Source organism: Sarcophilus harrisii, chromosome 6 (assembly GCF_902635505.1).
Source record: "Sarcophilus harrisii chromosome 6, mSarHar1.11, whole genome shotgun sequence".
Classification (NCBI taxonomy): Eukaryota; Metazoa; Chordata; class Mammalia; order Dasyuromorphia; family Dasyuridae; genus Sarcophilus; species Sarcophilus harrisii.
The window spans coordinates 150,845,660-150,857,762 of record NC_045431.1 but is presented as its reverse complement, the minus strand read 5'-3'; the positions used below and the strand labels follow the sequence as shown (position 1 = coordinate 150,857,762).

Below are 12,103 nucleotides of genomic sequence, written 5' to 3'. Positions count from 1 at the left end.
TAATATGCTAAAATAAGCACACACATACCTACCCACACACCAAAATAATCATAAATTTTGAGGGAAAAACTGAAAAAGTTGCCAGTTATCTTCTTAATGATGAGATCTGATCATATCACTGCCTTACTCAAATTCCTTACCTTAAATGTAAATGCTTTCTTCTTCATTTAAACCCCTATACAAGCAGGCCCATTGTGGTCTTTTCAGGCTTCTTGTACTTCACTGTATTGTACTATACTATAACTTTACTGTACTGAGTCCAGCCACATTAGCCTGCTTGCGGGTCCTCATCCATAAGACTCCATCTCTGGACTCTCCCTTTCCCTGGCTCTTTCCTCATATTAGAGTGCTGGTTCTTTTTATCTTCATAGGTTTCTTGGCCTTCTGCAAGTCTCAATTCAGGTTTCACTTTTTGCAAGAGGCCTTTCCTGGTTCCCTCCAATACTAGTACCTTCCTTTTCAGGTTACCTAATATGTCTTGCATGTATATAGTTATTGTCTTCTCCATTAGACCAAGTTCCTTGAGGAGAGTGATTATGTTTTTGCTTTCTATGTTTCCCCAGGCTTAGCATAGCACATAACTATCATAAGTGCTTAATAAATGCTTATTGAACAAAGGGTTTTTCTTTTTTTAAGGATGGAGAGAAATAAACTTTTGTAAATAGTGGGAGAAGGAAATGATAGATTAGGAGAGGTTGAAGATTAGAAAAAAAGGTAAGATTGGAGATCCAGCTCTTAGTGATAATAGGAACAAAGACAACATTTTGGCAAAGAGAGTCTCTTCCTTTTTATCAGAACTTGGAGCATATATCTACTTCCAGAGAAGTAATAAACTCTGAGTGTAAATTGAAATATAATTTTTTCACTTGATTTTTCTCACCTGTTTTTCTGCAATAAGGCTAATTTAGAAATGTTTTCTATGATTTCACATGTATAATATACTGCTTGCCTTCTCAGTGATTGTGGGAGGGGTTGAAACAAAATAATTTAGAACTCAAAAGTTTTAACAAAATCAATACTAAAAATAAGTGAATTGAATTTTTGAAAAGAACCTAAGAAATAAACATCTTAATGCTCATCACTGCTTTACTCAAATTCCTTACCTTAAATGTAAATGCTTTCGTCTTCATTTAAACCCCTTTTAAGACCTAAGATAAATAGAGATTTGGCATATACGTTGTAGAGAGTGATAGCATTAATTAATGAGATTAAAATGATAGTCATTTACCAATGAGACATATATAAGATTAGATAACAGATTTATAGTGATTTTTCTCATCATAGTTATATAATATTCTCCACAGTTTTTAAATGTACAGGAGGAATAATGGAAAAGACAGATAGTTGGAGTTAATTTCAGTAGGGTTAATGTTTGTTGACAAGGCATAACTATTGATTGGAAAACAGAAAAAAAGGATCCAATTGTAGCCAATAATGTTTTATGAGGTGATCATATATAAAGATTGCAGGAAAGATGAAGAATTAGTTTAGGAAATAAATGGTTAGGCTTAGAATTAGGAGAAGAAAGTGAAGAATAGTGAATAGTAATAGAAAAGAGAAATTTCAGAGTTCTAGATTATAGAAGTAGAATAGTTATGGGTGACAAATAAGGATTATGATAACCCATATATGATGTGGCTGATGTTGTGTAAAGATGGAAAATACAGGGTTATTTAAAAACTGATGAAAGTTCTTCAGAGACCAGATTGTTGAAAAGGGAATAGTTATATTGAAGGTTGTAAATATAAGGGCAAGGGGTTTGGGTAGAAAGAATAATTAAAGAAAAATGTTTCAAAAAATGGAATTGATACTTTTTTTTCCTTAAGAATTACATCTTTGTCCTTTTAGTTTTTTGAATTTTTTTTCCCTTGTTTTTAGAGAATAAATCATCTTTTGTTAATGTCAATTTTTGCAATGTGAATTTTCAAAATTTAACACTTTGACCAACAAATAAGTAAAATATATATGTACAACACATATATGCATTTATGTATATATATGTACTTGCATATACTCATACATGTTATTTTAAGTGTATCTATACTTTTAAAATTCCAGGTAGAGTTAAAAGAATATCTGAAAATAAATGATACTATCTATGAAGTTGACATCAAAGCAGAAAAAGGCTATACTTTTTCTCGTCTCCTTAAATGCAAGGTAATAGTTCACTAGAAATTTTACAGTGGATGTTTATATTTAAAGTGAATTGTGAAATTGTATGTTCTTTAATGCAGATGTTGACATAAAAAAGTTAACATGTTATGTCTTTGTAAAAATTACTGAAGACTACATTTTATTGCTGGTTTTAAAGAATAATAAAATGGATATTCATTGAATTGGATTTCAGAATTTTTAAAAGGTGTTGTTTTGAAATTAGTGTTGACTCTTTTCTTTTAATTCCTCTCATGAAAAAGTCAATTTATAGTTTTTCAAAGAATTTAATCATACCAAGTGAATTATAATCTAAGAAAAATTAAGGAATTTGTACACTGTAGGTATTTTTCTGTTTTTACTAGCCTTCAGTTAATAAAAGCTGAAAGAGTATGACAGTGTTGATATTATTACTAATTAAGGCTGTTTTCTAAATTATTTTGCAGTATTCTGATCATCTCAAAAAGATGGATCCTGATCATTTAGTTGCTTTGGTGACTGAAGTTATTCCAAATTATTCCTGCTTGGTTTTTTGCCCCACTAAGAAAAACTGTGAAAATGTAGCAGATATGATATGCAAGTTTTTGAATAAGTATGTTAATTTTAAAAAATATATTTCATGTGTTCTTTTTATCACAAGAATATATATCACTTTTTATTTTGTGAAAATGATTGCCTTTTGAATGAATGGAAAAAGTTTTTGTCAGGCATATTTACTATGTGTCAAACTTTGAGGATATGAATTAAAAGGAAAAGAGTTTTTACCCTTAAAGAGCTTGTATTTTAATAGAAATCAACACATTGATAATTAAGAAGTTGACTAGGGAGGAAATTTTATTTTGGAAAGTCAGTGTGATGATGGTGAATGGAGCCTCAGATTAACATGTTCTTTCTAGTAGCAGTATCAGAAATTCTGATTTGATTATGGTTTCAGAACTGCATAGGGTAGGGGAGAATAGAGGTGAGTGTTCAGCAGTGCTATTGACTAGAAGATGGCTAGATTATAAGATCATATGGCTGTGGCCACATAAATATTTGGGCCCCATGAAATACTCTGAGACCTGGTCTCAAGTGACATGGCTGGAAAGAAAGTAGATGCGATATAAGGGTTAATTCTTATCTGCACACTCTATATTTCTGCCTTAAGCATCCTACTTTGTAACTGGAAAAACTTTAATATCATTTTTATCATCCTCCATAAAAAATCCCACTCCATTGTCTAATTGTGCTATAGAGTTAACTGAGTTCTTAAAGGTTATGTCAGCTGAGCATGTAATATGTGAAGCTAGCAAGCTGTGAAATCTTTGAATATGGGCCTGACAAAGCAATTGGGACAGAGGATAAACTTTAATTCAGAAGATTTCCAAGCTGTGTCGTTGAAGAGTATGCTAATATCATTGAAATCATGAATATTTAAAGTGCTGATAAGTATTTCTACTTTCTTGTGAGAGTTACTTAAGTGTACAAAAAGTACAAGGTTTGGAGTTATGAGTTACTAAAGAGCAAAAATAGTTAAAATTGATTTTAGCTCCCACACAATTGCAAATATTTAAGTGTGTGGCAATTTTCATGGGCATTACTTGTGTAGATATAATATCTATGAAAATCACTAGTTAAATCAGCATTTATTAAAGGGAGATGAACCTATAAGAAGAATGAAAAGATAGGAGAGAACCACAATGTAAAGTACTTTGAATGCTAAAAAGAAATTTATATTTGATCCTGAAGATGATAGGGAGCCATTGGAATTATTGAGTAGTTGGAGAACATAGATCTTCTCTTTAGGAAGATCACTTAGATACCCGAGTGGAGAATGAACTGGAGTGGGAAGTCCTGTGTTAGATAGACCCACTCTCAAGTGCTTGCACAGTGCCAGGCAAAAGTGATAAAGGCCTGAACCAGACAGTGGTTGTGTCAGAGGAGATGAAGGAGCATATATGAGATGTTACAAAATCAGAATATGAGGGACTTTGCAACTGACAGGATATGGAGTATGAGAGAATGAGGTCCAAAATGACATGGGAGGTTGGGAGGCTGAATGGTACTCTTGATTATAAAAGTGAAGTTATGGAGAGGGGAGAATTTTGGAGAAAATATAAGTTCAGCCTTGGATATGTTGAGTTTAAGATGGACATCCAGTCTTAGGTGTCCAGTTGTCAAGTCAACAAGCATTTATTATTTATTATTAATTATTTTTCCCACCATCTGGTGGGACACTTGAAGAAACCAGAGAAGTCAGGGAGTAAAAGGAGATCGGAAAGAGTATCCAGTAGAGGGAACAGCCAGTGAAAATGCCTGAAGTCAGGGAGATAAGATTATTTTAGGGACCAGCAAAGAGGCTAGTATCTCTGGGTCATAGAGTACATGATAGTGTTTGGTGAGTCAGAGGGCACACTAAGATAGGAAAAATAGGAAGGGGCAAGGTTACAAAGGTATTTAAAAGACAAGCAGGATTTTATATTTGATCTTGGATGTAATTAATAGGGAGGCAGACTGTTGAAAATGGTCATGATCAGATATGGATTTGGAGGTTAGGGCTAGATAAGTAGATCTGAGAATCAGCAACATAGAGATAATAATTAAATTCTTGAGATCTAATGAGATCACCAAGTGAAACATTATAAAAGGGAAAGTAGACAGGATTCTGGCAGAGCTTTGGAAGTCTTCCTCATCATCCTGGAGGAAACTTAGAATGAACAGTTCAGCAGGGAGGAGAGAAGCTATAGAAGGAAATCCATCTAAATCTAAAGAGAAACAAACTCAAAGAGAAACGGTTATTCAAATGGTTTCAGAGAACTCAAGAAGAATGAGGATTAAAAAGAGAACATTTGATTTGCCAGTTACTTTTGGAGCAAACAATTTTAGTTGATTCAATAAAACAGAAACCAGAGGAAAGAAAGTAACATTACAGATCTCTTTCTCAAGGAATTTAGCCATAAATTTTAGCAGGGATTAGTGGATCAAGTGAAGGTAAGTTTGAGGGACAGAATAAAAAAGAAAGAGTGGGAATGATAGAAGGAGCAGTCTGCTGGAGAAGATTGCAATGGAATCACTTGTGCATGTAAAGGTATTTGCATTGGCAAGAAGAGTTCTCTCTTTATGCAAGCTGGATAAAGGAAGAAACATATAAATAATGTGAGATGAGAAGAAAAGAGCTTTTCATAAATGGTCTCAATTTTTTTCATTGAAATATGAAGCAAAGTTCTCAGCTAAAAGGTGGAAAAGAGAGACGTTTGTGGAAGGATTAAGAGTTTGTATTGGATGGAAGTATATATCTTTAATATACATAAAGATAGTCTACTTGACCATATTTTCTATTTACACTCAGGGACTTTTGATTTACTGACACTCATCACCAAAAATAACCAGTTTCATTAAATATGTCTCTTAGTATGATGACTGTACACAGAAATAAGCTCTCTTAGAATGCTACAAGATTGCCCATATTCTTTATTTAAATATTTTGTTTTCACAAACTATATTCCTAATTATGTAAATGGAAATAGTAGTTGACATTCAGTTCAACACATTTTCTGTTTGAAATACGAGAACCACTTTTGTGACTCTTGGTTGCCTCGTTATGTTATTTACTTTTCCAAAGCTGTAGAGTGATCCAGAGGTATGTTTGTATGATTTTCTCATTGATAAAGTTGTATTTTCTTTATCCATTAATTAATTAGTTTGAGCCCTACTCCAAGTTACTAAATGTTAGTTATTTAATAAACTGAAAAGCCTTTATTTCCATTTAGTAATAACTTTTTATTTCTCTATAATAGAATGAATATCAAAATTGCTAGATATATACAACATATTAACAAATGAAATAAAAAATAAAGCAATATTTTAGCTTTAAGAAAAAATTGACAGGTTGTGTAGAGTTTCAAGGGCTAAGTGGAGAAGTTTATATTTTATGCTACAGGCAGTCAGAAGCTACTGAAGCTAAATGAGTAGGAGAAGCGAATGGTCATATCTTAAGGAAAATTGTTTTGGCAGCAATTTATAGCTTACATTGCAGGAGTAATAGACTGGGCAGTGAGACTAATTAGAAAGGTATTGCAATATGTCCAGAGAAGGGGGTGGGGAGCCTGAACTTAGGTGGCTGCTATGATCAGAGAGCAGATAGAATGGGAAATATGTTGTAAAGATTTAAGCAATAAGATCTGACCACAGATTGGACATTGAGGTGAGAGGGTGAAGGTTTATAAATCTGTGGGCCTGTGGAGAAAGTGATACCTTTTAACAAAGATAAGGAAGCTTTAAAAAAAAAAGGGGAGGGTTTGGGGAAAAGATAATAAATTCAATTTTAGACATGTTGAATTTCAAGATGTTTCTGGAACATCCAATTTGAAATGTCTCATAATTAATTGATGATTTGGGACAGATATTCTCAAGAGAGATTAGGAATTGATGTACATAGATTTTAGAGTTAAGCTTATAAGAGCTGATGAGATTATCAAGAGAAATAATAGAGAGGGGGAAAAGAGGACTGACATCAGACAATTAGGGGATGACCATACATAGGGGAAGTAATGTAGATGGTGAGTTGGCAAAGATTATAAAGTAGTAGTCTGACAAGTAGATGTAAATCAGGAGAAGGTTATATTGAAAAAAAAAAGCCAGAGAGAGGAGATGGAGGCTTATACTCTTTGGCCCTTCTTCATGAGCAGGGATGAGAGTAGAATTGAAATGATGAAAGTGTTGATCTAAGGTTGGAGAAAGTTGAGAATGGTCAGAGTTAATGATCTGAGAAATTGTAAGGGATAGAGTGAATGGAAGTCTCGATGAGAATGAACAGGAGAGGTTAAGTATTAAATGATTATAATCAGATATGGTAATGTCAGAGTTTCTAATTAGGAAAATGGAACATTTGCAATTATTCCCAACATCTGGCCTACTACCATCCCTATGAGAGATTGAGGTGGTATAAAGACATAACCTATTAAGAAATGACCAGCTGGATGATTTCAGAAAGGCCTGGAGAGACTTGTATGAACTGATGCTGAGTGAAACCAGGAGATCATTATATACTTCAACAAAAATACTATATGATGATCAATTCTGATGGACATGACCCTCCTCAACAATGAGATGAACCAAATCAGTTCCAATAGAGGAGTAATGAATTGAACCAGCTAAACCCAGCGAAAGAACTCTGGGAGATGACTATGAACCATTACATAGAATTCCCAATCCCTATGTTTTTGTCCGCCTGCATTTCTGATTTCCTTCACAGGCTAATAGTACACTATTTCAAAGTCTGATTCTTTTTGTATAGCAAAATAACTGTTTGGACATGTATACATATATTGTATTTAATTTATACTTTAACATATTTAACATGTATTGGTCAACCTGTCATCTGAGGGAGGGGGTGGGGGTAAGAAGGGGAAAAATTGGAACAAAAGGTTTGGCAATTGTCAATGCTGTAAAATTACCTATGTATACAACTTGTTAAAAAAAAAAAAAAAGCTATTAAAAAAAAAAAAAAACATAGCCTATAATGATGTTGAGGAGAAATGAGAACATTTGAATGGGGGTGTTGAAAGGAAGAAGTTTGAGGGAACATCCGTGTGAATATCAAAGTTTTTTAGTACAGGAGTTGAGAAGAAAAAAGATGGTGAACAGTGTAAACTTTTGAAGAAAGAAAAAAGAATTAGGTTACCAAGAGAAAGAATAGAGAGAAAGGAGAGAAAAGGAGGACTGACATTAGACAACCAAGAGATAGCCATACTTACGGGAAGTAATGTATGTGGATGATGAGTTGGCAAAGGAAATTATGAAGTAGTAAACAAGCACTATGCTATAACTATCCTGATTTTTGGTTGAGTAGACAACTTGCCTAACTGATTTCATATAGGATAAATGAAACAATATTTTTTTAATCCATACCATTTAAGTTGAGTATAGCTGTTCATTTTCTCTTTGAAGGATAACATGAACCTTTCCTATGCCTGTGCTTTTTGCCTTTTCAAGGGATATAGTAGTCTATTCCGTATTGTTGTGTGGCTTTTCTCTTTCTGGGCTACTGTACTTTGTTACGGCTTAACTTGTTATTGAGAAAGAGAAGAGAATTTACTATATGCAAATTGTTAAAATGTACCTATAAATGTACCGTTATCATGACACTCATTAAGAACATCCTATACTTTCAGATGTACATATGATTGTAGATCATAAGTAATGTCAGGAAGTGTTGCCTTTTTAAGTTTTTTTGTGGTGAATAGGTGCTCAGAGCTGTGTCTTAGGCATGAAAGATGGGTTTAGGTGTGTTTTTTGCTTCCTTTTGGAATAAGAGATGTGGGAGGATAGTATCTTTAATCATGTAGTCTTTATGATTTAATATATGATTCTAAAATATATGTGTATCCATTTATTTGGGAGTATTTGTGGTACATATCTTAAGCAAAATATTATCACATTAATATTTTAAGATTTCAGCTGTTCTCCCTGGCTCTGATAAAAGTGTAGTAGAAGAGATGATGGACTGGTGAAATCAAAGTTTTACATTTCTAACAGATTTTTTTTGTAGGGACTATCTAAAACACAGGGAAAAAGAAAAATGTGATTTCCTTAAAAACTTGAAGAATGTCAGTAATGGCAGCCTGTGTCCTGTTCTCAAGCGCACCGTTCCATTTGGAATTGCTTATCACCACAGTGGCCTTACTAGTGATGAAAGGAAAGTCTTAGAAGAAGCTTATGCTACTGGAGTCCTTTGTCTTCTGACTTGTACTTCAACATTAGCTGCCGGAGTGAACCTACCTGCACGAAGGTTAGTAAAAGTATTTGTTGACTAGTCTTTTCTAGGTAGCGTCTTCTGTGTATGTGACTTTTATTAAAATACAAAATTAGCATATCAACCTTAAAAGCATTTCTTAAGACTTTTGGGTTCTTTTTGTAAATAGTATTGTATTTTTCCAATTACATGTAAAGATAGTTTACAACATTCATTTTTTATAAGATTTTGAATTTCAAATTTTTTTCTTCCTTCTTCCCTTTTATCCCTTCTCTCCAAAATGACATTGTGTTCATATAGTTTCTGGGGTTTATTATCTATAGTTATTTTAAATAGAATTCCTATCTTTTCTTGCTGAGTTTTATAAGTAATATATAGAAATGCTGATGATTTATGTTGGTTTATTTTATATCCTGAAACTTTGCTAAAGTTTTTAATTGTTTATATAGTTTTTTAGTTGATTCTTTAGGATCTTCTGAGTATACCATCTTACTATTTGCAAAGAATGATAGTTTTTTTTTTCATTTTCTATTCTAATTCCTTCAGTTTCTTTTTTTTCTTCTCTTATTGGTAGAGCTAATATTTCTAAAAAATATTGATTAATAATAGTGATAATGAGCATCTTTGTTTTACGCCTGATCTTATTGGGAAGGCTTCTAGCTTATCCCCATTCCAGATAGTGCTTGCTTATAGTTTTAGATAGATATTATTTATCATTTTAAGGAAAGCTCCATTTATGCCTATACTTTCTATAGAGTTTTAAAAGAACTTTAACTATAAAGAACTTTCTCTCCTTCTTTTGAAATAAACATATGATTTTTGTTGATTTTGTTACTGATATGGTCAGTTTTGCTGATAGCTTTCCAAATACTGAATCAATCCTACATTTCTGGTATAAATCCCACCCAATCATAAGTGTATCATCTTGGTGATAAATTACTGTATTTATTTACTTTGCTAATATTTTATTTTAAAATTTTGCATCAAGAGGCAGCTAGATAATGCAGTGGATAGAGTACCAGCCCTGAAGTCAGGAGGACCTGAATTCAAATCTGGCCTCAGACACTTCCTAGCTGTGTGACCCTGAGCAAGTCACTTAACCCAATTGCCTCAGCCAAAAAAAAAAAAAAATTTGCATCAATATATTCATTAGGGAAGTTGGTAATTTTCTTTCTCTGTTCTGGCTCTTCCTGTTTAGGTATTAGCACCATATTTGTGTCAGAAAAGGAATTTGATAAAATTCCACCTATTTTTCCAAATAGTTTATATAAGATTGGAATTAATTGTTCTTTAAATATTTGGTAGAATTCATTTGCAAATTCATCTGGTCCTGGAGATTTTTTCTTAGGGAGTTCATTGATGGCTTACTCAGTTTCTTTTTCTGAAATGGGTTTATTTAAATATTTTATTTTCTCTTCTGTTAATCTTTATAAACATTCATTTCACTTAGATGTCTTGGCATACGTTGGGCAAAATAGCTTCTAATTATTGTTTTGATTTCCTCTTCATTGGTGACAAATTCATTCTTTTCATTTTTGATACTGGTAATTTAGTTATCTTTTTTCCTTTTTTTAAAATTAACCAAATGTTTATTTATTTTTATGAAAAAGGTTTCTTCACAAACCAGCTTTTAGTTTTATTTATTAGTTCAATAGTTTTCTTAATTCCAATTTTATTAATTTCTTTTGATTTTCAGAATTTTTAATTTGTTCTTTTTCAGCTTTTAAAATTGTTTGCCCACTTCATTGATCTGTTCTTTTTCTACTTTATTCATGTAAACATTTAGAGTTATAATATTTTCCCTAAGTACTGCCTGTACTGCCTTGGCTTCAGCCCATAAATTTCAGTATGTTATTTCATTGCTGTCATTCTCTTTGATGAAATTATTGATAGTTATTGTTTGATCAACTTATTCGTTAGGATTAAATTATTTAGTTTCCAATTAATTCTTAAGCTTTCTTTCTTACATGTAATACTTTATTACATGTAATTTTTATTGCATCATAATCTGAAAAGGATGCATTTAATATTTCTGCCTTTCTGCATTTGATTGTAAGGTTTTGATGCTCACTTTTTGTGTAGGTGCCATGGACTTCTGGAAAAAAAAAAAAGTGTATTCCTTTCTATCATCTTTCAATCTGTCATATCTAACTTTTCTAAAAATGTTATTCTCCTCCTTGACTTTTTGGGTTTTTTGTGATTAGATTTACCTAGTTCTGAGCAGGGGAAGGTTGAAGTCCCCTACTTGTATAGTTTTGTTGTCAATTCATATTCCCCTTTGAGGCTTTGTGTGTAACATTTTGACATTGTTGTCCTCTTCTGAGGTAGTGTTTTGATCTTCCCTATTGCCATAGTAGCTTTCTATGCTCAGGGCTCTTTTTTAATTTTTGCTCATTTTTTTAAGTTGATCTCTGCTTCTGGAATATAGAGAGCAGTACCCCAACTGTCTTGTTTAGGGGGCCAGAGGCCTGGTCACTGGCTTTCTGTGCTGAGGCCTCTTGGACTGGTGGCTTGCCACTGTACTAAGGTGGCCAGACCTAGTTGTATTTGCTGTGCCCTGGTCCTGGGGCTGGCAGTTTGCCTGCAGGGCTGGGGCTAGAGGCCTCATAGCTGACCTACTGTGCTAGGGGCTGCTAAGCCAAAATGACGGGGCCTTAGTTGCTGATCTCTGCTGTGCTGAGAGCCTCCCACAGGCCTGCCAAGACCCCACCATCACCAGGTTGACCTCCCCAAGTGAGACGACCTTTCCTGAAGTCCTAAGTTAGCTTGGTCTAGAAATTTGTCTGACTGTCTTTTTGTGTGAATTCCGTCACTCCACGATTCTTTTAGAGGCTTGACTTAACATTGTTTATGAGGGAAACTCTGGAGAACTCGGGCAACTTCTTGTTTTCTCTCTGCCTTCTTGGCCTCTAAAGTCATTTTAATTTCATGGGATGAAGTTTTCTGTTTTATCTTTTGTAATAGTTTTTCTCCATACTTTGCTTATCCCCATCTTATGCTTGCGTGGGGGGAGGGGGGGAGGGTAATATTTACTTTTTGACTCAGATAATCTAGTTTGAATTTGAACAAACTTTTGAGGAATACAAGGATCTTTTAAAAATTCCTATACAATTACATGTAGTTGCTTTGCAGTTTTCCTTAATTGATATCTGTGTTACAACTTCATGGATAGTATATTGGAAAGATGAATAACATGTTAAAAAAAATAAAACTTAAATA

General features: G+C 33.3%; 1 protein-coding gene across 2 annotated transcripts in view; it reads left to right on the top strand.

Annotated features, from left to right (window-relative positions):
• The window catches only part of HELQ (helicase, POLQ like), a 49,151-nt gene that overhangs the window by 14,002 nt on the left and 23,046 nt on the right, over positions 1-12,103 (top strand). For both annotated transcript variants that reach the window (XM_031941756.1, XM_012552048.3), the window contains 3 exons: positions 2,059-2,157; positions 2,598-2,743; positions 8,681-8,920. In XM_031941756.1, the coding sequence (XP_031797616.1) occupies positions 2,059-2,157; positions 2,598-2,743; positions 8,681-8,920 (485 nt within the window). The remainder of the gene's footprint in view (positions 1-2,058; positions 2,158-2,597; positions 2,744-8,680; positions 8,921-12,103) is intronic.